Genomic DNA, 24,160 nt, shown 5'->3' on the forward strand with positions numbered 1-24,160 from the left:
AAAAAAAAAAAAAGAAAAGTAATTATTGCCAATATAGCAGAATGAATAACAGCTTGTAATGGGTTCTGAGTTTTAGTGCTTACGTGACTGCTAACAATCTTATATAAATGCTTTCTTAAATTTTAAATTTAAAAAAAATTAATGTTATTCCTCTATTACTATATAGAATATTTTTTTTTCCCTCTGTGCAGCAGAATTTACTTATGTGAATAACTTTCCAGTTCTCTGACAGGTCTAGACTATAGAGGTGGCAGTATCTGTAAATACATATTTCTGTCTTTTAATTTGGCGCATGGCTTTACTGACCCAATTTGTATTCAGATTTTGTTAAGATTTTATTTCTGGCAGAACTTGGATGCAGTGTCAGTCAAATGTTCTTCCTCCCCTGTCTGTTACTTTGCTCTTTTTTTCAATAGGCAGAGAAAGTAGATGCAGCACTTCATAGTATGTTACTGAAGCAGGAACCACAAAGGCAACATTTGGCTTGCTTGGGCACCTGGGTCCTATATCATAACCTTCGTATTATGATACAGTATCTTCTGAGTGGCTTTGAGTTGGAACTTTACAGTATGCATGAATATTACTACATATATTGGTAAGAGGATGCTTCATTGACAGCTGTTGGAGGAGAGATGCTCCCACAGAGCTATAATTGCAAATATTTAAAGGAGGGACTTCAACTGTGATTTTTTAATCTTGAGCTTGCTCAACACAGTATTTAGTTTACCTATTCATAAAATTACAAGTGGAGAAAAAAAATCTGTTGGTCTCTTTTCTAGACTTACTAAATAGTGTACTACTTCTTTTTTTTAAAATAGTAATTCACTCTCTATTTAGCTTTTTAAAACAGTGTCTTCTAATGACAATGAATGAAAAACATGCCGATTTTGCCAGACAAAAGAATGCAGGAGTAAAGTAACTTCCTTTATTCTTTTCTGTCTTTGTAGTACCAAGTTCAATAGTCTTGTTGATCTCTAGTATTTTTAAAAAGATCTCCAGAGTTTTAAGTTGTGACTGAAAGTTGAATGGTTGTGTTCTGAAAGTTGACTAGATAAAAATAACATCTTATTCTGTGAGCGTATTTGAAGAGACATCTGCCTTTAGTGAAAATTATTGTACTATATGGAGTCAAAATACTTTTTATTTTTCCACTTCCATTCACATTAAATTATTTTTCATAGTCGTTGGCTTGGTCCACAATATAAATGGTTTTAGGTGGTTTGGTTTGATTCCCCATTAAAAATTTGATGTTGAACCTTCGTAGGTTAAAGTGCTTCTGTACTTTCGTGCTGGGTTTTGGGGGGCTCAGGGTTTTTTTGTTTTTTGGTTGGTTGGTTGGTTTTTGGTGTTTTTTTTTTTTTCTGTGAAGCTACCAATAAACACTCATTAGGTAAGCTGTAAGCCTTCTTTCTGAGAGATTAGACCGATTCAAATGACTTGAACTTCAGTGCATCTCATTATGTTTCTATGCTGTTTCATTAGTGGATTAAGCATTAAGTGAGAAAATTAATACTCCAGAGAATTACCAGAAGATAGCAATATTCTTTAAATAATACCTCAATAAGTAATACCAAGTTTTCTGTAAGACGGTATTTTTTACCTGCCCGTATTTCCCCCCCACCATTTTAGAAAATCATAGAAATCATAGAATCATTAAGGTTGGAAAAGACTTCTAAGATCATCTAGTCCAACCGTCAACCCAACACCTCCATGCCTACTAAACCATGTCCTGAAGTGCCACACCTACATGTTTTTTTGCACTCCTCCAGGGATGGTGATTCCACCACCTCTCTGGGCAGCCCGTTCCAATGCTTGACCACCCTTTCAGTAAATAAATGTTTCCTAGTATCCAATCTAAACCTCCCCTGGCACAACTGGAGGCCATTTCCTCTTGTCCTATCGCTAGTTACCTGGGAGAAGAGACTGAAAGCCACCTCACTACAACCTCCTTTCAGGTAGTTGTAGAGAGCGATAAGGTCTCCCCTCAGCCTCCTTTTCTCCAGACTAAACAACCCCCGTTCCCTCAGCCACTCCTCATAAGACTTGTGCTCCAAACCCTTCACCAGCTTCATTGCCCTTTTCTCCTTCATTGGCCTGGACATGCTCCAGCAATTCAATGTCCTAGTAGAAAAGGTATTAACATAGCATCTTTTCAAAAAATGCTTCATTTGCTGGGGGAAGGAAGAAAGACATAAAAATTTGATCTTATACGGGTTTTGAAATAAGAAGAAGCTTAGACTTCACTTAGTAAACGTATAAGAAACTTGCATAACTTGAGCTGTCTGTGGTTGAATCTGTACAGAGTCTTGTTTAAAAAAAATCCAAAACAGAACACAGGCTGATCTGTTGATTTTAGCCATGCAAAACAAAGACTTTTACCTGCCCTAAAAATTGTCCTTTACTGTTAGTTCTTTGAGTAAGTGACTTGGCATTCAGTGAGGATGTGTGCATTATGAGTATGTTTTGCACTGTAGCAGGTAACAGCTACATACTGTTTTTACTGTAGGTACCTATCAGAGTTCCTGTACGCCTGGTTGATGTCAACACTGAGCCGTGCTGACAGCTCTCAAATGGCAGAGGAGAGAATAATGGAAGAACAACAGAAAGGCCGTAGTAGTAAGAAAACAAAGAAAAAGAAAAAAGGTATCTAGATGTAGAGTGTAACTCGGGTTTGGTTTTTTTTTCCCCTTCATGCAGCCATGTAGGATTAAAATTCAAAATGTATAGAGTCAACACTGATGTGGGTAGGAAAAATGTCCTGAAGTTTATAAAGGCTGAATGTAAACCTTTTTAACTGAAAAAGTCAGTCGCTGCATAAGAATTTCCCATTTATCTATTTACTTACTTTTAAATACGTCTTTCAGAAAAAACGGAACTTTTATATTCACAGCTTCACCAGTTGTGTTATGTGTTGGATCCTGTGAGATGTAATTAACAGGTCCAGAGCAATTACCTCTGAAAAATACTGCCTTTCTACAGTCTATAATTCCTGCAGAATTGTTTTTTGTGACTGTAGCTAGATTCAAAGACTAAACTTCCAGTGTATTTCTGTAATTTCTCTTTGGCTTCAGAAGGTGTTCAAGCATGTTTCTTAATTTTACAATGGTGAGTTGCCGCGTTTCAATTCAGTGGTAGTACTGTTGTGCAAAAACCCCTTTAGAAACTCATGCTTTCTTTGGTGTATATGCATGAGAAAAAATGAGAATTTCCCTTCCTATATCATAGCAGTCTGGCTCTGTGGTCAGAGCTGTAAGCCTGCTACCAAAAAGGCATCCAAACCCAGTGTCTAAATAGCATTTGATACAGATTTGCCATGCCTAAGTGGCTACTAAGATTGTGGTGCATTGGAGTTATCTTAGCATTAACATTGCAGATAAACACCATGCAGAAGCTTGCTTTCATTCTTTGCTATTCCTTCTTTTTTGTGTGTTTATCCTTGTTGTCTTTTCAAGGGGAACAAACAATTAGATATGAACAGCTCAAGGTCATATCAACTAAATTCTCTTGTCTCTAGAAATTCAGAAAATTACTACTATATTTTATACTTTTTAAAAAGGTGCCAAGTGTGGGGCAATTTGGCACTAATTAAACACAGGAAGCTAAAGGGGAGCTTAAAGGAATATTCCAAGGATAAAAATCTTTCTTACTAGGATAAAAATACTTTAACATTTTAGTCTTAAAAGTTTAAAAAAATCCATGAACTAAGCAAACAGGCCTCTCAACTACAAGCTTTAAATTCTGGACTGTTGTTTAGTATTCTGTAGTGACACGCTAATACCGTTGACTGTCTGCACCAGTTTATTTCATTGAAAGCAGTATGGTGTTCATGTGGCTGTTAAGTATGCCTTGAGATACTTCGTGTAATCAGGAGCCAGGTGAGCAGAAATGCATGTCCATGCTTTCTATGCTTCACGTTTTTTTCATTATTTTAAAATATAATTGAGAATTATGTTACTTTCTGAAAATTTGTAAGATCTGTTTTGATCTGAAATTAATATGTGTATTTACACTGAATTAAAAAAAAATATTTTTATGTGAAATTTGCAGTTCGCCCTCTCAGCAGAGAGATCACCATGAGTCAAGCATACCAAAATATGTGTGCTGGGATGTACAAGGTAATTTATTTGTACTTGCTGAACAATGCCTTCAATTTTTTTGTAATAGGAATCAAGCATATATTGCATGCCTTCTTTGTTTTTAGTGGGACTGGAAATTAAGTTCAGGTTTATAATGTGATATGGTAAATTCTCTACTATTTTTCTGTCCTTCCATTTACAGCTAAATCATAACTTTCATCTTGCTAACACAAAATATGACATAAAGCTAACACTTTTCACTATATTTATCCTTTCCTTTTTAGACAATGATCGCATTTGACATGGATGGCAAAGTAAGAAAACCTAAGTTTGAACTGGATAGTGAACAAGTCCGATATGAGCACAGGTTTGCTCCATTCAACAGTGTTATCACACCACCCCCAGTGCACTACTTGCAGTTTAAAGTGAGTAATCTTAAAATGTGGTGCCACTCATGCTTTCATAGAAGTCACTTGCTCATGTGCTTTAGACATTGTTGTCATTGGAAAAAGAGCCTTTAATATCTGAAAGTTCATATTGAAGCATAAGTCAAAGTGGCAAGGAGTTCTAGCTTTAGTTGTGTTCAAGGAAAATATATTGCTTTGAATTCTTACTAAAATTAGACTCTTAGATGTTTAACAATTAGTCTGATGTGGTTTATGAGATGCTTGTGTTGGTTTGCATGAAAATAAAATCTCTTGAAAGGCTATTGACAGACTTTTTGGCTGTGGTTTATATAAGCGCATGTTCTTATTACTGCAGCAAGCAAACAGGAGAACAAAACAAAAGTAATTTTGAGTGTTAAATCACAGAAGCGTTGATTGGAAGGGACCAGTGGAGGCTTGTCTTGTCCTGTCTCCTCCCTGAAGTAGCATTATAGATCACATCAGCTGTGTCTTTGTCTAGCCAAGTCTGAAAAAAACAAAGGATGGAGATTTTCCAACCTCTTTGGTTAATCTGATCCAGTTACTTTTTCTGGTCCATTTAGTCTTTGGGTAACCTGATTGAGGGCTACACTATTCACCTTTTTTCCTAATGTCCAGTCTGAATTACCCAAGCTACAAGTTGTGGCCTCTCCCCCAAAGTTATATTGTCTGCCATTAACAAGGAGCATTTGTCTTCTGACAACTTTGTAACTGCCTTTCAAGTACTTGTAGGCTGCTACTAAGATTAGCCATTGACAGCCTCCTTGTCTAACTGAAAAAGTCCAGGTCTATTGACCTCTCCATGTGGATCATGTGCTCTAGGCCACCAGCCATCTCCCCATCTCAGCACCTTTCTTGAACTGAGTGGGTCCAACACTGGGTGCAGTATTTCAGATGTTACAGGACAAATATTGAGTATAGGGTGGTAACCTTCCTTGATCTGCTGGCCATACTGCTGCTTGTGTAGTCCCGTATGACGCTTGTCTGATTTGTAGTAAGAGCACCTTGTTGGCTTGTATTCAACTTGGCGTTCACAGTAACCCTGCTACTCATCTAGCTGGTTATTAGCCTCTACTGATTTGTGGGGTTATTCTGCCTCAGGTGCAGAAATTTGGACACTTCTTGTTGAACTTAGATTTCTGGTGGCCAGACGTTAAGTTTCTAAAGATCTGTCTGAACTGAAACTGTACTATTTTGTATGCCTGTCACTCTCCCTAATTTAGTGTTATGAACAGTGGAAATTAAAGACTATTATGACTTCTTCTTGTCATTGAAGCTTTTTTATGCTTAATCCGGAAAAAAAAAGTTGGCAGTATCAAAATTATATAAAAAATACATAAAATGAATTTTTGAACATTTTCATTATTTCCCTTGCTGTAAATTTGATTTCAGTAAACAATATCATACACTTCTTTTCTCCTCCTATTTTTTCCTGTAATTTCACACCCTGCTGCATGGCACTATTAAACCAAACAAATGACAAGTTGTTCAGGAGGGGGATTGTTTTACAAAATGTATGAGAAGTTCATTGCATTTTGTGGCACTATAAAACAATTGTTAAGCAGCGTATTGCTGCTTGGTATTTGCCATTTTAAATAAATGTTTTCAACGTCAGTATTTATTCTTAAAATATTATTTAGTTGACAACTCTTTTCTTTAATATAGTAATTTGTTTTCATTTGAGGTGATAAAAATGCAATTTGTTGGCAACTGATTTTAATATGTATTTATATATTTCTGTAACATGCTAGGAGATGTCTGATTTAAATAAGTACAGCCCACCTCCTCAGTCATCAGATCTCTACATGGCAGCTAGCAAACACTTCCAGCAAGCCAAAATGATTCTGGAGAATATTCCTAATCCAGACTACGAGGTAAGACTGAAATACTGGAAAAAGGAGTATTTGCTCATAATGGAGTTAAGTGTTTGTTTTCAGCTGGATCTGCTTGAGATTCAAAGTGTGCTCTTGTCAAAATGCTGAGTAAAGCTGAGTGCTTTGATAAAGGAGTGGACAGAAGAGGGTGGTGGCATCTTACACAGTGGTTTGTTTCAGTATACTAGATAACGTAATCAGAGTTGTGCTCGCTGTTCCAAAACCTCTCCCTGCTGATTATCTTAGATGCTAGATAGCAACTTAGTTCCTTCTTGCATGTTGCCTTCTGGCCCTGTTCTAAAAGCATATCAGTTTTAACAAGAAGGTGACACGTGCCTGCCTCACTTACCTGGAACCTGGTAATTCGTACGTGCTCCTGAGAGGTGGGAAAAACAGGTTTGAATGTCAGGCTGAAAAGAGGATTGAGTCTGGCACTTGTTTCCTGGAGCAGGTTTCTCAGCCCTGGGCTGTAAACACAGGTAGGAATTTCTCCCTCTTTGTTCATATCCTAAAACCTAAGTGTCTGTGACTGTGTTTTGGAGCAAGGACGCTTGTTCTGTCGCATTTGAGCAGGTTAAGAACAGTTATGGGATTAGGTTCTCCTGAGAACCATAGAATCACCGAATCATTTAGGTTGGAAAAGACCCTTAAGATCATAGAGTCCAACCGCAAACATAACACTGCCAAGTCCACCACTAAACCATGTCCCTAAGCACCACATCTACACATCTTACAAATACCTCCAGGGATGGTGACTCAACCACTTCCCTGGGCAGCCTGTTCCAATGCTTGACAACCCTTTCAGTGAAGAAATTTTTCCTAGTATCCAACCCAAACCTCCCCTGGCACAATTTGAGGCCATTTCCTCTTGTCCTATCACTTCTTACTTGGGAGAGGAGACCAACCCCCACCTCTCTACAGCTTCCTTTCAGGTAGTTGTAGAGAGCAATAAGGTCTCCCCTCAGCCTCCTTTTCTCCAGGCTAAACAATCCCAGCTCCCTCAGCTGCTCCTCATCAGACTTGTGCTCCAGACCCTTCACCAGCTTCATTGCCCTTCTCTGGACACGCTCCAGCACCTCAATGTCTCTCTTGTAGTGAGGGGCCCAAAACGGAACACAGTATTCGAGGTGCGGCCTCACCAGTGCTGAGTACAGGGAGAAGATTGCTTCCTTAGTCCTTCTGGCCACACTATTTTTGATACAAGCCAGCATGCTGTTGGCCTTCTTGGCCACCTGGGCACACTGCTGGCTCATATTCAGCCGGCTGTCAAACACCACTCCCAGGTCCTTTTCTGCCAGGCAGCTTTGCAGCCACTCTTCCCCAAGACTGTAGCATTGAGTGGGGTTGTGGTGGCCCAAATGCAAGGGCCCAGCACTTGGCCTTGTTGGACCTCATACAATTGGCCTTGGCCCATCAATCCAGCCTGTCCAGGTCTCTCCGCAGAGCCTTCCTCCCCTCAAGCAGATCAACGCTCCTGCACAACTTGGTGTTGTCTGCAAATGTACTGAGGGTGCACTCGATCCCCTCATCCAGATCATTGATAAAGGTATTAAACAGGACTGACCCCAACACAGAGCCCTGGGGAACACCGCTTGTGACCGGCCGCCAACTGGAGTAAACTCCATTCACCACCACTCTTTGGGCCCGGCCATCCAGCCAGTTTTCTACCCAGTGAAGAGTACACCCATCCAAGCCATGAGCAGCCAGTTTTTCCAGGAGAATCCTGTGGGAAACCGTGTCAAAGGCTTTACTGAAGTCCAGGTAGACAACATCCACAGCCTTTCCCTCATCCACTAAGCAGCTCACCTTGTCATAGAAGGAGATCAGGTTAGTCAAGCAGGACCTGCCTTTCATAAACCCATGCTGACTGGGCCTGATCCTCTGGTTGTCCTGTACATGCTGCATGATGGCACTGAGGATGATCTGCTGCATAACCTTCCTCGGCACCAAGGTCAGGCTGACAGGCCTGTAGTTCCCCAGATCTTCCTTCCGGCCCTTCTTGAAGATGGGTGTCACACTTGCTTTCTTCCAGTCAACTGAGACCTCCCCAGTTAGCCAGGACTGCTGATAAAGGATTGAAAGTGGCTTGGTGAGCACTTCCACCAGCTCCCTCAGTACCCTTGGGTGGATCCCATCCAGCCCCATAGACTTGTGTGTGTCCAAGTGGCATAGCAGGTCACTAAACATTTCCCCTTGGATTATGGGGGCTCCCCGTCCCTGTCTTCCAGCTCAGGGAGCTTGGTACCCCAAGAACAACTGGTCTTACTATTAAAGACAGAGGCAAAGAAGGCATTCAGTGCCTCAGCCTTTTCCTTATCCTTTGTCACCGTGTTTCCCCCCCCATCCAATAAAGGATGGAGATTCTCCTTAGCTTTCCTTTTCTTGCTAATGTATTTATAGAAACATTTTTATTGTCTTTTATGGCAGTAGCAAGATTAAGTTCTAGTTGGGGTTTGTCCCTTCTAATTTTCTCCCTGCATAACCTCACAACATCTTTGTAGTCCTCCTGAGAATTTAGGAATCCCTGCTTATTCTCCGGATGTTGGTGGTACTCGCACATGAGCTACCTGATTGAGGCTAACAGGGTACTTAGTGGTAGTTTGAGTGTGTCCAGAGCACTTCCATACAAAAAGCCACCAGTTTGATACTTGAGTTTCTGCTTCTCGTCGTGTTTGGATCACAGTGTTGGGGGTAAATGCCTAGAGTCTGTCTAAACCTTTATTTGGATGAGTGCTTCAGGACTTGCCATAGTTCAACAATTTTTTAACATAAGCATGGAGAGCAGTGTTTTCTATGGTTTGTTGAATAAAAAAAGTGACTATATCCCCTTCATTAAATTTCATTAATCCAGCTGTTATACTTCAAAGCAAATCAAAACCACCCTGATCTCTGTTAAACTGATACTGTAAGAGGACTTCTGTATTGTTAGAGTATGTAAACGTTTGAGTATTATCTTTGAAATAATTTTTAGGTCATACGCTTTCACTTGCAAACTTCTTGCTGTTTTGCGTTTAGGTCAATCGAATTCTGAAAGTTGCTAAACCCAATATTGTGGTCATGAAGCTGCTGGCAGGAGGCCACAAAAAGGACTCTAAGGTAAGAAAATGATAGTTGAATCGAATGTGAAATGTAGGGTTATATGCAATGCTATCACAGATCTCTTACATCGGAATGAGCAGATTCAGCCCATGGTTAGTCTAACTCTTAGAAGAACTGGGAAAGTAACTTAATCCATTTTTCCCTTGGAAATAGTTTGCTGTAGTTATTTAAATGTGGAAAACTCTCATTTCTAAATGTTTTGGAAAAAAAATTGGGAAGCACATGTGGAATGATGGGTACAAATATGGGTATTCTTCAAGAGCAGGAAGAAGGAATTGGTAGCAGTGTATCAGCAGCTTGTGTAAACACAATCAGGAGAGTGCTGGCTGTCAGGATCAGTGTGTGCCATGTGGGTGAGAGGGAGGAGAGGGCCTTCAGACTTCCTGCCGAAGGCTAGGCACAGAAGAATGAAGGAGCACACTGAAGAGGCACACTAGCACTCTACAGCATTGTGCCTGTCACTACTGGAGAATGACTGGCATATCCAGAACTCGGTTGGCATATTTTTCAGATATTAAAGAGATAGGATTATTTTTTTTCAATCTTCTGCTGTTTAAAAGTTTTTCTGCAGGGTATCCCTCATTTTGAGTATTAAATCCAGTAGTACTGCTGTGTAATGTTTTAAATCTTTTCTTTCTAGGTTCCTCCAGAATTTGACTTCTCCCCTCATAAATATTTTCCGGTTGTGAAGCTTGTTTGAAAGACAAGAGATATAGTTAAGATACCTGAAGCATAATCTGTGTATCAGATACCAGCTGTAGGATGGAATATCTAGTGCTGTACCCAGACTGGGAGGGATCTCCAGGATAAAAGTACTGTTACATGGAATATCTATAGTCTGCCTTCTTTATGTGATCTGAATGACAACTGCTGTTCTAAAGTGGTTTGTATAAAGTTTTACAGGTGAAGCTGATTTTAATCAACTGTATTGTTGAAGAATGTTGTACCTTAATTGATTTTATTACAGACTTAATCTTAAATCATTTTTATGAATGAGCTCTGACAGCAAATGGTGGTTATGGGATTTAATAACATTTGGGACTGAATAAAAATAATGCAGTAGAGTCTCATGTCTGATAGGCACAGCTGAGCTACTGAAATTCTGCTTTGAATGGTGCCATTTGAAGAGGTTGTAAGTTTCCATATTTTTGCCTAAGCTGCATCAAAGTTGCTCACGTTGCAAGTAGAAAGACTGCGTTCTTTTCTTGCCACGTCCTGCAAGCTAAAACAATCTATAGAAATGAAGAGCAGATGAAAACTAGTCATTTAGCTCCTACTGTGCTGAATTCAGTGATTTACTGAATTCAGTTGTCTAGGAAGTATTTTGTCTCAAATGTAGAACTCCTTGAAGACAGTGAGAAATGGACTAGTTATTTCTTGTTGCAGTTTGTTGCTTTGTCTTTATTCTTCAGAGAATCTGTGTAGCTAATGCTGAATAGTAACACAGGAACACCAGACATGAGGAATGTATTTTAACTGCTCTGCAACTTTATTTCAATCCTCTTGTTACTTTGCCATTGCAAAGAAGGGATTGCTAATTTGTTCTATTGCTCAGTCAGCTCTTGCATGACCTTCGTTCTCTAGTTTTGACTGCAATGCTGCTGCTGGATCCTACAGCCTTCTGTAATGGTTGATAGAGGTAGAAATCCCAAACAGGAGGAGCCCCAAACCTACCCTTTCTTTCCTGGAACAGTTTTTCCTCCTGTGCTTCCACATGTGAAGTAACAGAGGTAAGCTGTTGTGCTGAGCAACCTTCTGCTACAAGAGGAAAAAAAAGTTTAAAAAGCTGACTTGCTCTTTGATAAACCATACTGCCAAGTCTTACCTTGGCAATACAAGCAAATCCTCCAGGTTTACCATGTTGAACAGGATGGTTCTTCATTTTGGTGCAAAATGGCTTCCTCCATAGCAATGAGCTTGTAACTCCCTCTTGACTGTGCAAGACAGTTTTTTGTGTTTCTCCTAACATGCAGTTGTACTATGGAGTAATATCACTTTAACTCCATCACCTAAGCAGGAGCACTGCTTAGCTAGAGCTGGAAAACAAGGAAGAAACTCTGAAGTGGAACACCCATTTGTCTGCCAGCAATTTGCACCTTCCTGAAATAAGCAGGAGTACTGCCCTGAAGACATGCTTTTCCTGATTTCTCTGCTAAGGAGGTTGCATACCATTTTACATGTGTCCTCATCATTGATTAATATACTTGAATGCTTCTGTATCATTGCCAAAGGAATGAAAATCCTGCAAAATTTAGTTGCAAAGATGGCAAATTGGTTCTAGTGCAAGGCACTGAGAATTCGTCTGGCTTTTGCTGCCTTCTTGTAAACAATCACAAAAATCTTTGCTGTCGTAAAAATCTTGAACTACATGACAGCAGCTCAAAGACAGCCTTAGGTATTTCTCCAAAGGAAGCAGCAAATAAAAGAGAAACGAAGTTCCACGTCACTTATAGAACTAAGAAAACAGGAATTATCATCTTTCCCATTTTCATAACATTAGAAGTGGGTGAACTATACAGAATAAAGTGAATACACAGTAGAGAAGATTATTTTTATTTTAAAATGCTTATCTAAAATGGATCAGGCTTAGTTTTTAAAAAAACATCAAGGACAAGTGTTAATTTAACCCCCATATGATTACAGCAAAGAAGCTTCCCCTGCCTCATGCAACTAAAAACTTTAGTGATAGACAACATTACATAAACCACAGTTCCAAATGAATCTCATTTTGTTCAACTGGAAGTCCTTTAATTTTAAAATTCTATATAGTAGACACAGAGACACATCTTGTCTACTAGAAATCTACCACCCTAGTTACATTCCTGTGGCGCTTGAAGCCATTTAAGACTGTATTCCTTTATGCTTTTGAACATTGCTCTTACGCAGGTTTTCAGACCCCCTGCTGTCAGAGGTGTAACAAGTGTGCTTTGTACAAAGGTGGTCTTGTTTATGGAAAGGACAGCATCTAGCTGGCTAGCGAGAAGCCCAGTCAGGACTGGGTACTGTATAGACATACAGCTGAAACAATTTGTTTTAAAAGAATTCTCTGGCAATATATTAATTACCTTAATGTTTGGGATTTTACCAGTTTCAAGTTAAAGCCATTCATTCAACTTGAATACAGTGTTTCACTGTACGTTTTATACTGTTAGAATATGTATTTTAACCATCACTATTAAATTTCCTGATTAACTTCATCTCAGCTATCTAATTGTTTACACAGTAAGTCCTAAGAAAATGCCCCTTTTACTCAGAATATGTGTAAACATTTTGATATTAAAACATGCCATTATTTGCAAAAAATAACTTCATAGGGCAAATTTCCCAATACTTGTCAGTTAGAAGAGATGCTCATACCTCCTTTTCTCTCCTGCTTACACGCATTTGTTTTCCCTGCTGTATTGACTGTAGTAGCCCAGACCAGTTAAGTCCAACTTAAATGGTGAAAGAAACAGAGTAACCAAGAACTCAGTAATGGAAGTTAGTGCTTTTCTTAGAAGAATTCAGGTTACATGTGGCAAGTCTACCAGTGAACTCTTTACATATTGAGGTTTAATAGGCACCGTTTGACTTGAGCTCTGCCTTTCACTCAATGACAACTAATACTCCTTTCATACTCAAAAGAACCAACCTTCCACTTGCATATTTAGGCATCTTAAGGTACAGGAGTTGTAAACTAGTACACTGAGGAATGACACACCACAAAAGAAGTTACAAAATGAAGTACATTAAGAGAAAGCCAAGACAAATTTGTATTTTCTTAAATGGAATTGCTAGTTGGGAAGTTAGTCATGTCTCTGCTCCCATGCTGTGTCAACAGTTTGGTTCATACTCACAAAGATTGCTCCAAACACAGATGTCAGTCCTGAGAACAGACACAATCTTGAAAACAGCTGGCTACACACAATGCAGGTTGGATTGCAGTAAGGGTGCCTTAGTGGGAGTAGAGGGTATTTCTAGGTTATCACAAGTGAACTAGTTTCTAGTTTACATTCAACAAGTTACAGAAAAGACAAAGACTACAGAACATTAACAACATGATACATCGTGCATAACATAGGACTTCACAACAACTACAGCTTCACCTGTGGGAGACAGAGATGTCTGGTAAATGCATAGTCTGGTTTACCTTCTTCAGAAGTCCAGCAGAGAAGATTAATCACTTTGAACAGCTGAGACTGCTGTTCTATAAGGCCAGCATTTGCCTTTCTACTTTTTAGCAGAAGATAGTGGCTGGGTGGAGTAAAGGGTAGTCGTAGCACATCATTTCAGATGGCTTCAGTCTTGAAAAGTTGAGGAGTTTGAATTTGTACACTCTGAACTTGTGCAAGTTAGTGGTAACTGAACCATACCATAGTACTGATCTTGTGAACAGGAGTCCAACAAAGCTTTCAGAAAAATATTCCTGCTAATCTCTTGATGAGAAGATGATATTGTCAGAATCCTTTTTTTTTTTAAACCTAAAAGCCAAGAACACAACCAGGACAGTGTTTCAGCCTGGTTACAGATAGTGTAAGCTAGCAATTTCATTTAGGAGACCCAGGAAAATGTGTCATGCTGCGTAATATCAGGACTAGAATCATGCTTGCTGACTCTACCTACACTGCAGTAAAAAGGTGCCAGAATAGGCACAAGGGTAGACTGCAGCATGGGCCATTTTTTGTCCTTCCCATGTTTTGTCAAGGTAAGTTAGCTCCTCTTAAAACTAGGCTGGGGATTTCTCTACCGCACTGCTCAGGGGAGATCCATCCTTGGCAGAGGACTCTTTCTCATCTACCACCAATCCACACATATTGTTATTGTAGTACCACAGTACAAGTTGGCTGACTTCAAAGTTGCTACACTTACTGCTAGCTGGTTTCAATTTTGTAATCAGTAGGAAGGAAAGGATCATTGCAGAGGTCAAGCTGCTTTAAAACAAGCCTCCAGAGATTTAAGGGGTTTTTTTCACCACTGAAACAGTACTAAAACTTCACAAGAAAATACTACTTCATTTGGGCCCTTACTGAAGCCTTGAGAAGATAATCAAAACCTTCTCAGATCACTTTGCTCTCATCATTGCTGCACTGCATCATGAACCTCCTTTGTTCACAACCTCTGTCGTTCTTCACCTTGTTCAGATAAGTGATTCTTCGTATCTTCAGCATTTTGAACTAATTAGGAAAAAAAAAAGGTGCAGAATTAAGAGGCAGAAGTGATAATTCTTCATCTAGAAAACAATCTAGAACACAGCAGGAGAAATTTTGGAAGGCCTGTTAAAGTACTGTATAGTATAGTAAACTGACAGATACTGTCCCTCCCCACCACATCTTAAATAGTCGCTTCAGTGATGCTACACAGAAAGTAGGTCACACTGTCAACATGAGGGAAAGCTCAAAGACCAAACAGAAATTAGCTAGCTATATCTGCTACAGGATACCATTCAAAATATCACCTTAAAACTTTCAGTATGTGGTACTTAGGTTAAAACTTTTTTTTCTTTTTTACCATTTTCAATCCCTGCAAGTGCTGCTTGCTTGTCCGTTTCTGATTCAGCTTCATTCTCATCTAAATTGTAATCAACATCCTTGTCCTGGTTCAGTGCTTCATGTTCCTGTTCATCTGGAAAAATGTTAAAATTAATTAGATTTATGCTATATCATAAGGTCATCTGCACAAGAAACAGCTACTGTAACAATCTTCCACAGAATTTACTTTGCTGCTGAATGAATTGCTATTTAGAGTAGGTTTTCATATTATTTTTCAAATAAAAATAATAAATTTCAAATTTAAATTTATTTAAATTTTTAAATTTCAAAAGCAGTTTCAAAATTTCAAAAGCTGTTAAATTTCAAAGCAGCTTTTGCTGTACATCTTGTCTAAAGAACTAGATAAAAGACCGAAAATTCTGGGATTTGGAAAGTGTAAAATTCAGTCAGCATTCAGACGGACGGAAAGGAAAAGCATTAAACAATTTCAGGATACATTAAAGGACAGCCTAAGGAAGAGTAAAACCTGAAGCCAATGCTGAAAATTTGACTGTGGTGTTGCTTTTAAATGTATTACCACCACTGTTAAAACATATCTCAGCTTCCCCGCTTCTGGTTTTAGTTTGTCCACCAAGCAGAAAGCTGTGAATATAGCATATTAAAAAAAAAAAAAAAAAGTATTTTATGACATGCTAACTTGACACAGAAGTGCTTTTCTGTAAGAGATTTTCTTCATCCAGTCATTAATTCATCTCAAGCAACTTTTATTGATGATCTTAGATTTCTTTATATAGAGAGCTCAGAATTACATGGAAACATTATTTCTGATTGCCAAACTACTACCCTTATTTTTCAGTTAACCAACCAGAAAAAAACCCCATAATGGTATAGAGGTAAAGCATACCATAGTTAAGAGGTATTGCAGTCTCTGGTTCTGAATGTTCTCAAGCCAATCTGTCTAATGAGTGGGCTTAGAAACTGGCTTAGAAACAGGCTTGAAAATTCTTAGCCTTATGTTGTCCATGTTCAGACCGCCACACCAAATAGATTTTTAGTTACAGACCTAAAGTTCTCAAACTTTTAAAAGAAGCTTTTATTGAAAGAGAGAGGATGCTCAGAGAATGTAGAAGAAATCTTTTTCTACCTTAGGTGCCTTTGGCTACAAGGAACCTATGCAGTAAGGTACGGTATTTTTGTTGAACAATCAAATGTTTGAAGAACATCCTGCTAGTCTTTCTAGCTCACGGAAACTCTGACCTTTCACAGGCTATATAGCAGGGATTTTTCTTGCACTAATTGTTGGATGATTTTTTTTTACCTCATCTTTCTGCTATTTATTTCCATTAAAATGGAAGCAGTTTAGGTAACTTACGTATTCACATCTGTTTGGGGGTCAGCCTGCTCTGGCCAGCATCTTTTTAGAGCAGTTGGAAAAATATTACTTCAGCAATGCAGATGAGATTATTTATCCCTGCCATGTTATCGACAGTGTTAACATCACTACTCATGACTCTATGAATGCATTTACTAGAAAAGCATAAACAGCATTTTTTGTGGGCATCAATTCCTGCTCTGACTGCCATAAGGCTTCCTCTTGATTACTCTGGGCTGCTGGATCCACCTGAGACCAAGTTCAAGACAGACAGAGGGATATCTACATTCTGGTCAGGTTTAGGCACATCGATACTCTGCTGCTTGGTGCTGTGGAGACAGTGGTTCAGGGTCACATGGTAGATACCACAAACTGGCACCTTTGCAACATCTGATCTTCAGTTTTGCAGTCTCACAGTAATAAACTTTAGATACCTGAAGTCCTAGGTCACGTTTTATTCATGCTAGCTTGTTTTGAAATACGGATAGCTAGCATTTACACATTGACACTATAAAAAGACTATCTCCAAAATGTCAATATGTAGTATCTCTCTACTCATCAATGCTTTGGATGATTAACATCTTTTCAAATGCATCATATTCTTATAAAGCCTCAATACCAGAAAGTTTTGGGGCTAATTTCTGCAAATGCCTTGTACAGCCAATGGAGAGAGAAACAGGGAGGCTGCTATGGTGACGCAGAAGGACCCAGCCTGGTAGCTCCATGTTGCACAACCAGAAGCCTCCATCTTTACCCACTGACTGTAGAAGACTGCTGGGGACTGACTAACCTTTTACATCTCACACTAACCTTTATGAAACCTTATACCAAGTCTGGCCAGCTGCCACCACTGTTGCAGAAATCATGTCCTATTCCACACTTTCATTTCTTTACTGTTCTTAACAATATATGACATGCTACCAACCAGCCTTTCCGGGGACCAAGTCATCCTGCTTAGCATCGTAATTTAGGAGCTGCTCCCTCTCAATTTCCTCACTGGCAGCCTGCTCTGCTGCCGGCTGTAACGCATCTTGCCCTGCTACATGTTTTTCATCTTCAGATGGATTCAGCTCCTTCTCTGACTCGGGCAGCATCTCCTTATGACCTGCAGCAGCCTTGAGTGAATCCTGTGGGTTTTTCAGTTCACTAGAAAGCTTCTCCTCTTCTGCCTTAGGCTCCTGTTTTTTGATGTCAGCTAGCCCCTTTATTCTTTCTGTAAACAATAAAAATGATTCTGTGTAAAAAACCTAATGCCTTTCAGTGGTGGCACAAGTTAAAAACCTTTAATAAATACTGCTTTCTCTTTCTCATTCAGTTCTTGTTTTTCCTCTGAATATCTTTCAAACACATCAGTTCCAAAGAGAAGGACAAAGACGACAACCCATGTTTTTCCTACTGGGAACAGCTAAAGGATGAGACTTGTAGAGTCTACTGTGGCATTGTTTACTGTCAATTGATTCATTCTACCTACTTAAAATTTCAGTATGTACAGTTAATAAATTGGGCAGGTGAAACAGAGCAGTTTAAATAAAAATTGCAGTGTGCTATATAAGCGTCAGGTTTCTGTGTGTTACAATTTGGTACTAATAATAAAACTGATTTGATGTTCAAAAATAGCTCAGGACAAAGCAGTCACATGGGCAGATTTGCAAGTAAATCAAGGCTGTTCTTATTTTTAAATATGAAGAGGAAGTGCAGGAGGGCTATTATTTTTAGCAGACTTTACCATATCTTTTTTCCTGTGTATCTGTATTTTTAACTAAAAAAAAAAATCACGATAAAATTTGCCTGAATAAAATATATGTAGATGTTGTCTTCAATTGCTAGCTCTCTAAAATGGGCTGCATACTCCTAAGATTATAATTTAAGATAGCATGTAAGAATAATTAAATAGAAAACTGAATTTCTATCACACAGAGTACTACGCGAGACTGACGCACTAGGATACATCCATTCACATTAATAGTTTCTGAGAGGTTAGTGCCAAAAGCAACCATTAAGTTAACTAATCTGATCTCCTGTGTATCATTTCCCTTACTTGCATTTTGCTCAGTGATAACACATGGGAAGCATGTATGTGTGTTTGTTTAAAGCCTAACTTCCAGCTATTCCGTACAGTGGGGTAGCAGGCTAGAGGTGTCAAACTTACTAAACCAGCAAATTTTAAACGTGTTTGAAAAATCATTGCTTCCAAAAGCAGGATATTTTCCTCCATATTAAATGAGGAACAGAACTCCAGAATTGTAAATGTTTGTATTTTCCTTTGCATGCAACATGTCAATTACAACAAAACTGAACCAGTAGAAATGCTAGTAATAAAAATGCTTGAGTAGATATTATACGTCTCCACAGCTGGAAAATTGATTATAGTTCAGTTTACTGGTGTCACTTTTTCCATCTTAAATCTTGTGTACCAAAATGTTTTTTAAATGTTCAATTAAATTACAAACGTTCTGAACTAGTTGCTAGTAAGACAGTGATTTCCAGCTCACCTTTAGCCTGCAGCAGGTCTATCTTTTTTACCGTAGGTACTGCTTCAGCTACATTGTCATTGTGTTTCTGCTGTTCCAAGTCAGCCTGCTTGAACTCGGTTTGCTTCAAGGCTGGCAGTTGAGTATTAACCTAAAAAGTGAATGTACACAGATAAGCATTGATCTATGTAACTACTCCTGGATTTGGAAAGGGAGGTGGAAGTTAGATAAGAATTCAGTAGGGGAAAAAAATCGTAACACACTCGGAAATATTTGGACTGAAGTTTTTATTGGTGATGGAAGTATCATACAATCTTGAATATGCAGTGATGTTTCCATATAACAGCACAACACATTGGGACACTTTAACACACCTCCTTTAATCTAACTGCAGCTAACCGTCAGGTTACTGTTCTTGGTTAGCGTTTCACAAGAAACACTACCTGTTATTCTCTGAGGGTCACAGAACTGTGACACCACACATTTCTCCACTGTTGCCCTGCTACGGTGTCAGGGTCAGCAGAGCAAAAAAACAGGTGGGATTAAGTACTGTTAGTAATCTACAGGGACGGGTAAATGGAGTTTGGGCATAGTAAGACTTCAAATTAAGGAAGCCTGTACAGAACTGGTCTAAAACTATGTTGAATGCAGGATTAAGAGAAGAAAAATGTAAATCAACCAACTAGACAACAGTATCTGTTTAACTTGATGGAGCTTACTTAAGAATGTCTTAAATACTGGTACTAGGCTGCTCTCAGCATCTGACCCATCTGACCTGCTTAAAGATTAATGGCTAAGATGTACACCACCTTGAAGATCTTCCAATTTAGCAATTAAAATTGTATGTACAACTTGTAGTCATAGTAGCATTTAACTGGCTGAGAGCTATGTCAATTCAGTTGACACAAACACTGAACATGAAATGTATGTGGAGCCCGTGCTGCACTATTGCACCGAAGCTGGTAAAAACCAGACTGTAATGAAACTGTTGTTCTATGGGCATTTTTTTGTTGGGTTTTTGTTTTGTTTAAGAAAATCAGAAGATGCAGAGAAAGAACATTTGGAGACATAAAGCTTTTTATACCTGGTACTGTACAAGTGAATAAGAAACCTTATGGTATAAAAAGTCATACAGTCAACAGAAAGTTTTCTGTTACAATTGTTGGTAAGACTGTAGCTACCCATTGTTCTAAGCAGGTCAATAAAACACTAGGTTGTCAAGTGTTCACGCAGTCATTTGGAAAAATGTCTGCAGAAAGAACTGGTTAAATAACCCAGAAGCCAAAGCTGTAGAGGATTTGTAGGATATGATTACTTGGCTGTTTTGAAAATGTTTAAGCTCAGTCAAAGCCAGGCAGAACTAAAGACCTTGTTGGGTCAACACCATGAAGTCCAACATCAACAACAAATAATCTAGTATTAACTCGTATGAAAGCTTGAGAAGCAAGTATTACCACAGAATATTTGGTTATTGCAGTAAGGATTCCATCTTCCTTCAGTCATTAAAACAAAAATGCTGTATTTAAAAATGCTTCTGTTCTATAAATAATTCAGTCTCTTGAGGTCACTCTCTACAGTAGAAATCATCAGAAACTGAACATAAAACCATTTTTCACTTTATCCTGGGCATGAATTCTTCTGTAAAAATACTGAGCCTGTAGTTAATAGCAAGAAATTACCTCTGAAACAAACATGCAAAAGCCCTTAACTTACATTATCTTAAACTTCTAGCTCAGTAATTTTTAATGATGGCATCAAATAAATTAAAAGGGTGTATGCTGAAAATCTTTTAAGTTGAAGTGGTTGGATAAAAAGATAATAATTGGAACATGTTGTATATTCCTGAACCGAGAAATATACATCATTCCTTAAAATACAGAGCTATAAGAAAACCTGTATATTTATTAACCAACCAACACTTCTTTTTCTTTCTCTGTTTTATTTTAACTCCAACCTTTCCATTACGTAAGCATGTACATCTCACAAACAGGAATTATTCCAGCTAAAAACACTAGCTAAAAACATACATAGATTTCCTCAGCGTCACCTTCCACTAATGATAAATAACTCGGCTTTTGTACAAGCAAAGAGTTGCAATCCTTGGGCAAACAAACAACTGAGAAGGTTACAGCTTGACATAAGAAACACTGTCACAGATACTAGGGAACACAAGCAGACACAATTTATTTAGGCTGTAGCTATATTAGTGGTTATCTCAACTGAAACCATGCCATCTATAGATTAAAAGGAGAACAGATAACCTGCCCTGCCTAACCTGCTGCCTACTTTGAGTAAAGATTGCTTCCAGCTATGGGACTTGTTGCAGGAGACTGAAATTGTCCTGCAGAGGGGCTTCAGCCAAACTCCTCAGGTTCCTTTGGGATGATTCCCCTTTGAAATGGGAAATGGTAAAAAAAAAAAAAAACCAAACAAAAAACCCCCCATGCAAACCCCAAAACAAACAAAAAAACCCATCTGGTGTAAGTAATGTAAATGCAAATCTGCTGCAAAGCAACACTAGAAATTAAACTGACCACCTCTTTAGTATGGTCTTCCCCACATCAACTTTCCAAATAGTATTTTACATCTTGACATTAAACAAGATACATCTGTTTGACAAATGAATGTATCATCTCCAAATGATAGGCTTTTTACTTACTTATTACTATATATTTACTATTACTATTATTACTTTTTATTTACTTGACACTGTTGATAAAAATTATTGACAAACAAGAGCTTTCACTTTTTTTTTTTTAAGGGATAACTGGCTAGCATTTCTTGTCTCCAATGCTTCATTCATCTTGCAGATCTCATACAATGCAGGCTCCCAGGATAAAAGGTCACAAACTGCAGCAGTTCTCTCTCCCACCATTTTACATAAAGGACTGGAACCATTACCTGAACACCTAGGGGTCTCTGGGCAGATGTGTCAGCCATTTTCTCCCACCCATTTCCAGCTATTTGCAAAACCCGGCTTCAACCCTCGTTGCTTTACCCTTTCCACTTCTGAAGTCATCAAATTGTTTCTTCTAGTAGCCTTTTCCTAGCAAAAGAGAAAAGGGCATATACCACCAAACCCCCACTGCCTTTGCAATGAGGTTGGCCACCCAGCTTTGGGGAAAGGCCTCATTGCAATCACATGTAAAAAATGTAATTTCTGTAACTGGTGCTCATAGGCCTGAAGAAAGGGCTACTTCGGTATACAGAAATACATCAGTTGCCTTCTCACCCAGGAGATTCATTGCATGTTTCCAGGGCCATCTGTATCAAGCTTAACCAATCAAGTCCTACCCCTGACGAAATCCTTCTTCACTGAAGAAGCATCAATAATTCACATGCCAAGACAACAGGATGATCTGAAATTTTCTTTTCTCAGGATTTCCTTCCACCCTCTGTACTCGAGGAAGAAAGAGTCAGCTCGCACACAGCCGCCCTGTGTGGCAAGCCTGCCCTATCCTACTGATCCTTCTCATGTCACATACGGCAATGCCTTTTGTGGTTCTTTGACTCAGAATATCCAAAAGCAAACAGCTAAAACACTTGATCTTCCCCTCATTCCCACTGTAATAGGCTGAAATTAGGATTTCTGTGAAAATTCACAGCTGATGGACCTCAAAGACCTTTGGACTACAATATCATATTCAAGGCTTGCTGCTACTCTGAAGTGATTCACAATTTATCCTCAACACACAAAGCAACTAAGTCCTTTAACAAAGTCAGAAGAAGTTGTGAACCAAAGCTCAGCAGTGTAAATATTCTTTAATGGGCTCCACACCACTCCCAGCATCACCTCTCAAATTCTGCCCGTCTCAGAAACACAGTGATTTGGAGTCTCCTGCAGGACCTCTGCCTTGTTCTGTCCTTGGAATCACTCCATTTCCTATAGATCAGGCACATTTAACAAATGTGAAGGAAAGCAGTGCAAGACTTAATGAGATGGGCTGATGTTAGTTGGAGATAGCAGAAAGGTGGAAAACCCCTTAAGAATTACAAAGAAAAAGATTTTTAAGAAATTACCCAAACCATACCTGGCTATTTTTTTTTGAATCTTCTGAGAAGTCTTTGTTTTCTTTGATTTGTGATACATCACTACCCTTTTTTGTAAGCTCATCTATCCTTTCTTCACATTGTTCTTTTAATTCTTTCATCTGGTTGATGCACTGTGACCTGGAGAAAATATGAACAAGTGAGCAGTTGTTAACTTTCATCCACACTCTTCCAAAATGTTATTTTGCAAAATTATTTATTCCTCTTTTTTTTCATTTCATTACTTTCTTAGTTCTATTATCTGTGCTTACATTTGAGAAGTCAGTAGGAAAAAATGAGGTCTTGACCTAAGTTCTAAGGACAAACTCATGGTGCAGGCAGTCCAAGTTCTACTGGAAGAAATTAATTTAAACTGCTTTTGTTAGACCAGCTCAACAAGCCACATGAATTTTCTTGTCTTTCACTGACCAGTCAATTTCAGTTAAGTCAAAATCAATTTTGATCCCTGAAGCATTTCTAGTATGATAACAGAAATGCATATTTGGATTTTAGCTAGGAAGAGGAAACAGCAAGGTAATAGTTGAAATAAAAAACAGGGGTAAGCTACTGCTAGCAAACTGAACACCCTTTCTCAGTATTTCACCAAAGTACAGTGCTGCAAGACTTAACAAAACATGTTACAGAAATGGAGTTCTCCAGTAGCTACTGTAAGTTCCAAAAGGAGTATTTCCAAAAGATGCAAGTGTTGTATATCTTTTAAATACTTTTAATAGTTACACAGTGCCATTAGTGCCTTAACCTTCATGACACCAGGGTCTTATGTTTGCAGTTCTGTAGCCTGCCTTTCCCTCACAGCTCCGTAACCTCTAGGTAAGCCCTAGGCTGTTGCGGCAGTGTTTCTCCTGAAGCTGCCAGTGCAGTGTTTTCCCCTTTTGTGGCTGTGCTGAGGATCCTATGCGAACCCCAGAAGTGTTGTCAAGCTGGGTTTCCCCTGGGCAGTAACTGTCATCAGGGCAAGATCATCCTTTCTCCCCCACTCTCTTCATAACCTGCTTTGCAATTTTTGGTTTGTATTAGAGGAAGAACAAGACCTAGTGAATAACAAGGCAGATAAGCCTGTAACACACGTGCTTAGAAACCAGTCATCATATGACCCCAAGCATGCCTTGATCCCACCGTGAACAGGAACAAGCAATAGTGGGTTTGAGTGGATCCTGATGAGAAGTGCACCATGTTAGAGGAAGATGCGGTGAAACATCATCGTTGTTGTCAGCACCCACTGCACTGGAGAGCATGCCCAAGGAAGAGGCTTGGCTGGGGACCACACTGCTTCTCTTCCCTGCTGGCCCCAGAGGCAAAGGAGTTTGTTGGGTTTCTTTAACCCT

At 38.9% G+C, this 24,160-nt stretch overlaps 2 protein-coding genes across 12 annotated transcripts in view; one reads left to right on the plus strand and one right to left on the minus strand.

Annotated features, from left to right (window-relative positions):
* Positions 1-10,538, plus strand: part of NAA35 (N-alpha-acetyltransferase 35, NatC auxiliary subunit) — a 36,599-nt gene extending 26,061 nt beyond the window's left edge. For all 7 annotated transcript variants that reach the window (XM_075527166.1, XM_075527162.1, XM_075527163.1 and 4 more), the window contains 7 exons: positions 417-595; positions 2,507-2,643; positions 4,048-4,115; positions 4,361-4,501; positions 6,253-6,375; positions 9,391-9,471; positions 10,115-10,538. In XM_075527166.1, the coding sequence (XP_075383281.1) occupies positions 417-595; positions 2,507-2,643; positions 4,048-4,115; positions 4,361-4,501; positions 6,253-6,375; positions 9,391-9,471; positions 10,115-10,174 (789 nt within the window). In that variant the 3' untranslated portion in view covers positions 10,175-10,538. The remainder of the gene's footprint in view (positions 1-416; positions 596-2,506; positions 2,644-4,047; positions 4,116-4,360; positions 4,502-6,252; positions 6,376-9,390; positions 9,472-10,114) is intronic.
* Positions 10,539-13,183: 2,645 nt separating this feature from the next.
* Positions 13,184-24,160, minus strand: part of GOLM1 (golgi membrane protein 1) — a 38,011-nt gene continuing 27,034 nt past the window's right edge. For 4 of the 5 annotated variants that reach the window (XM_075527171.1, XM_075527167.1, XM_075527168.1 and 1 more), the window contains 5 exons: positions 22,817-22,955; positions 18,807-18,936; positions 17,240-17,527; positions 14,962-15,075; positions 13,184-14,627 (listed from right to left, as the gene is read on the minus strand). In XM_075527171.1, coding sequence (XP_075383286.1) covers positions 14,563-14,627; positions 14,962-15,075; positions 17,240-17,527; positions 18,807-18,936; positions 22,817-22,955 — 736 coding nt within the window. In that variant the 3' untranslated portion in view covers positions 13,184-14,562. The remainder of the gene's footprint in view (positions 14,628-14,961; positions 15,076-17,239; positions 17,528-18,806; positions 18,937-22,816; positions 22,956-24,160) is intronic. The other variant, XM_075527172.1, reaches the window with a different exon arrangement.

The sequence above is a fragment of the Mycteria americana genome, chromosome Z, assembly GCF_035582795.1.
Source record: "Mycteria americana isolate JAX WOST 10 ecotype Jacksonville Zoo and Gardens chromosome Z, USCA_MyAme_1.0, whole genome shotgun sequence".
NCBI classification, from domain to species: domain Eukaryota; kingdom Metazoa; phylum Chordata; class Aves; order Ciconiiformes; family Ciconiidae; genus Mycteria; species Mycteria americana.